Source organism: Mesitornis unicolor, unplaced genomic scaffold (genome assembly GCF_000695765.1).
Source record: "Mesitornis unicolor isolate BGI_N332 unplaced genomic scaffold, ASM69576v1 scaffold40350, whole genome shotgun sequence".
Taxonomy (NCBI): Eukaryota; Metazoa; Chordata; class Aves; order Mesitornithiformes; family Mesitornithidae; genus Mesitornis; species Mesitornis unicolor.
Window position 1 is genome coordinate 10,388 of NW_010161021.1, and position 1,920 is coordinate 12,307.

General features: G+C 41.8%; 1 protein-coding gene across 1 annotated transcript in view; it reads right to left on the bottom strand.

Annotated features, from left to right (window-relative positions):
- Window positions 1-440, bottom strand: part of LOC104546368 (WD repeat-containing protein 47-like) — a 10,398-nt gene extending 9,958 nt beyond the window's left edge. Inside the window, 1 exon segment of the mRNA XM_010191748.1 lies at window positions 283-440. Coding sequence (XP_010190050.1) covers window positions 283-440 — 158 coding nt within the window.
- Window positions 441-1,920: the final 1,480 nt, after the last annotated feature.

A 1,920-nucleotide genomic window follows, 5' to 3' on the forward strand; every position in this document is an offset into this window, starting at 1 on the left:
AATTAATTAGTATGCCAGAAAAATAACCAAGTTAAAATGAATGAAAAAGCAAACAAAAAATCTAACGTCCTAAGCTGATATGCCTAGTCAGTTACTTTAAGTGGCTCATAGAAAGAGATCACTAACTTCAGAGCTGGACCACAGAACTGGGATCAGGCAGAAGCAGAATACAATGAGGGCATAAGGCCCCCAATTCAGTGGCATGGAGCTGCCCACAGAATCACAGTCAAATTGTATGTTTCCATATATGTGGTATTCAAGCACCAGAGAAAGAAGTCCTACCTTAAAAAAAGCATGTCATCTGAAAACAGGCCATTAATGACTCCACTTTCTTTCTCAAGTGCCAGCATACTGATATGAAGTTTCCTTGAGTTCAGAAAATCTAGTATTAGTTTAATTATTTCAGCTTCTTTAACATTCACTGTTTCTTCAGCCGTCATGATGGCAGCCTAGAAGGGGAAAAAAAAACCCCAGAGAATTTTAGCTATGATCAGTATCTTACTTTATGCTTGGTTAACAAACAGCTACTAAAAAAACCCCAAAGTTTTACAAGACAGAAGATTGTAGCAGTACAAAAAATAAATAGACAAGATTAGGAAATTGATTTTAAGAGGTTAATTGTGAGGCCACAATTAAGACCTAACAATGCGTCTGCATCTTTTTTTATTTATGTCCTGTGAATATATGAGGGCACAGATAAATCTACCAAGAATTCAGTCTTCCTGCAGTGAGAAAATATTATGGTTACCACGTCTGCATCACATTAAATGTTCCTTTCTGAAATGCAAACAGTGAAGTTCAAAAAGCATAAAAATGTGCCAGTTACTATGTTGTTATCTAGACCTCTTACATGTAAACTTACATGTTTCTAACACATACAAAAAGGACAGCACATTAAAAATGCAGTCTCCTCCTCTTATCCCATTTCTGAAGTAGTGTATGGCAACTGAGCCAGAGCTTTTCATTCTTCCTTCATAAGGACACCTATTTCTGTCTATGTGCTTCACAAAGAATCTAAGGCTGCAAACCCAAGGTGTCCTAAGTCAGTTTGACTGCCAGTCCCATTCACGCACCTGCTGCCAGCTGCATGTTCCTGGCCCTTCCTTAGCTCTCCTCACTTTTGTCACTGAGTTGGCCTTTCCACCAACTCACGTGTTGAAGTGGCTCAGCAGTCCAAGGGCTCTCCAGGCAGCAGAAAGGAAAAGTGGGAAGATGCAGCTGGGGCAGTGACAGGCCAAGGCCCTGGCTGCCAGCAGTCAGCTTGTTTAAAGCTCCTGTGGATACAACATCCAAGCTCCTTTGCAACAGAATTCCTTCAATGATATGAAAGTTGTAGCATGTACTTCTCCTAGGAAATGTGACATAAATTCTGCTTCTGGCTAACTCTTGCATGGCTCCTTAAGCCTGACTTAAAGAAGTTGTTCAACTTTTTTAAAAGCTTAAAAAGATTTTCCAGCTGTAGCTCTCAAATTGATCTGCTAAAAAATATCTGGGGATGTGGGGAGAAACCCTATAACACACCCAAGCCATGTAGCATTGCCTCATCAGGAGCTCTTAAAAATAAACTGGCAGCTACAAGGGTGCAGTTTCTCATTAGGTAAAATTCATCTTAAGCCCCTGTAACTGCAAAAGGGGTGGTCCCTCTTCTCACCTCTGCACTCAGACACAAGTCCCCAGCTGCTTCACAGCACCCACAATGGCTGTATGGTTATCCAGGCCATCCCTCTGATCCGGGCGCAAGTCAAACCTTCATTCACCCCGCGAACACAAGGGCGCCACAAGGAACTGACAGAGCTTTGCTTCCTGGCAGTAGCAGAGTTTTAACCTGACTTAAATTGATTATGAGAGACCACCAAAGAATTGAGAAAAACCCAGTGATGAACCATCAGTGGGAAGCAATATCCCTGGGGCAAGGGGGCT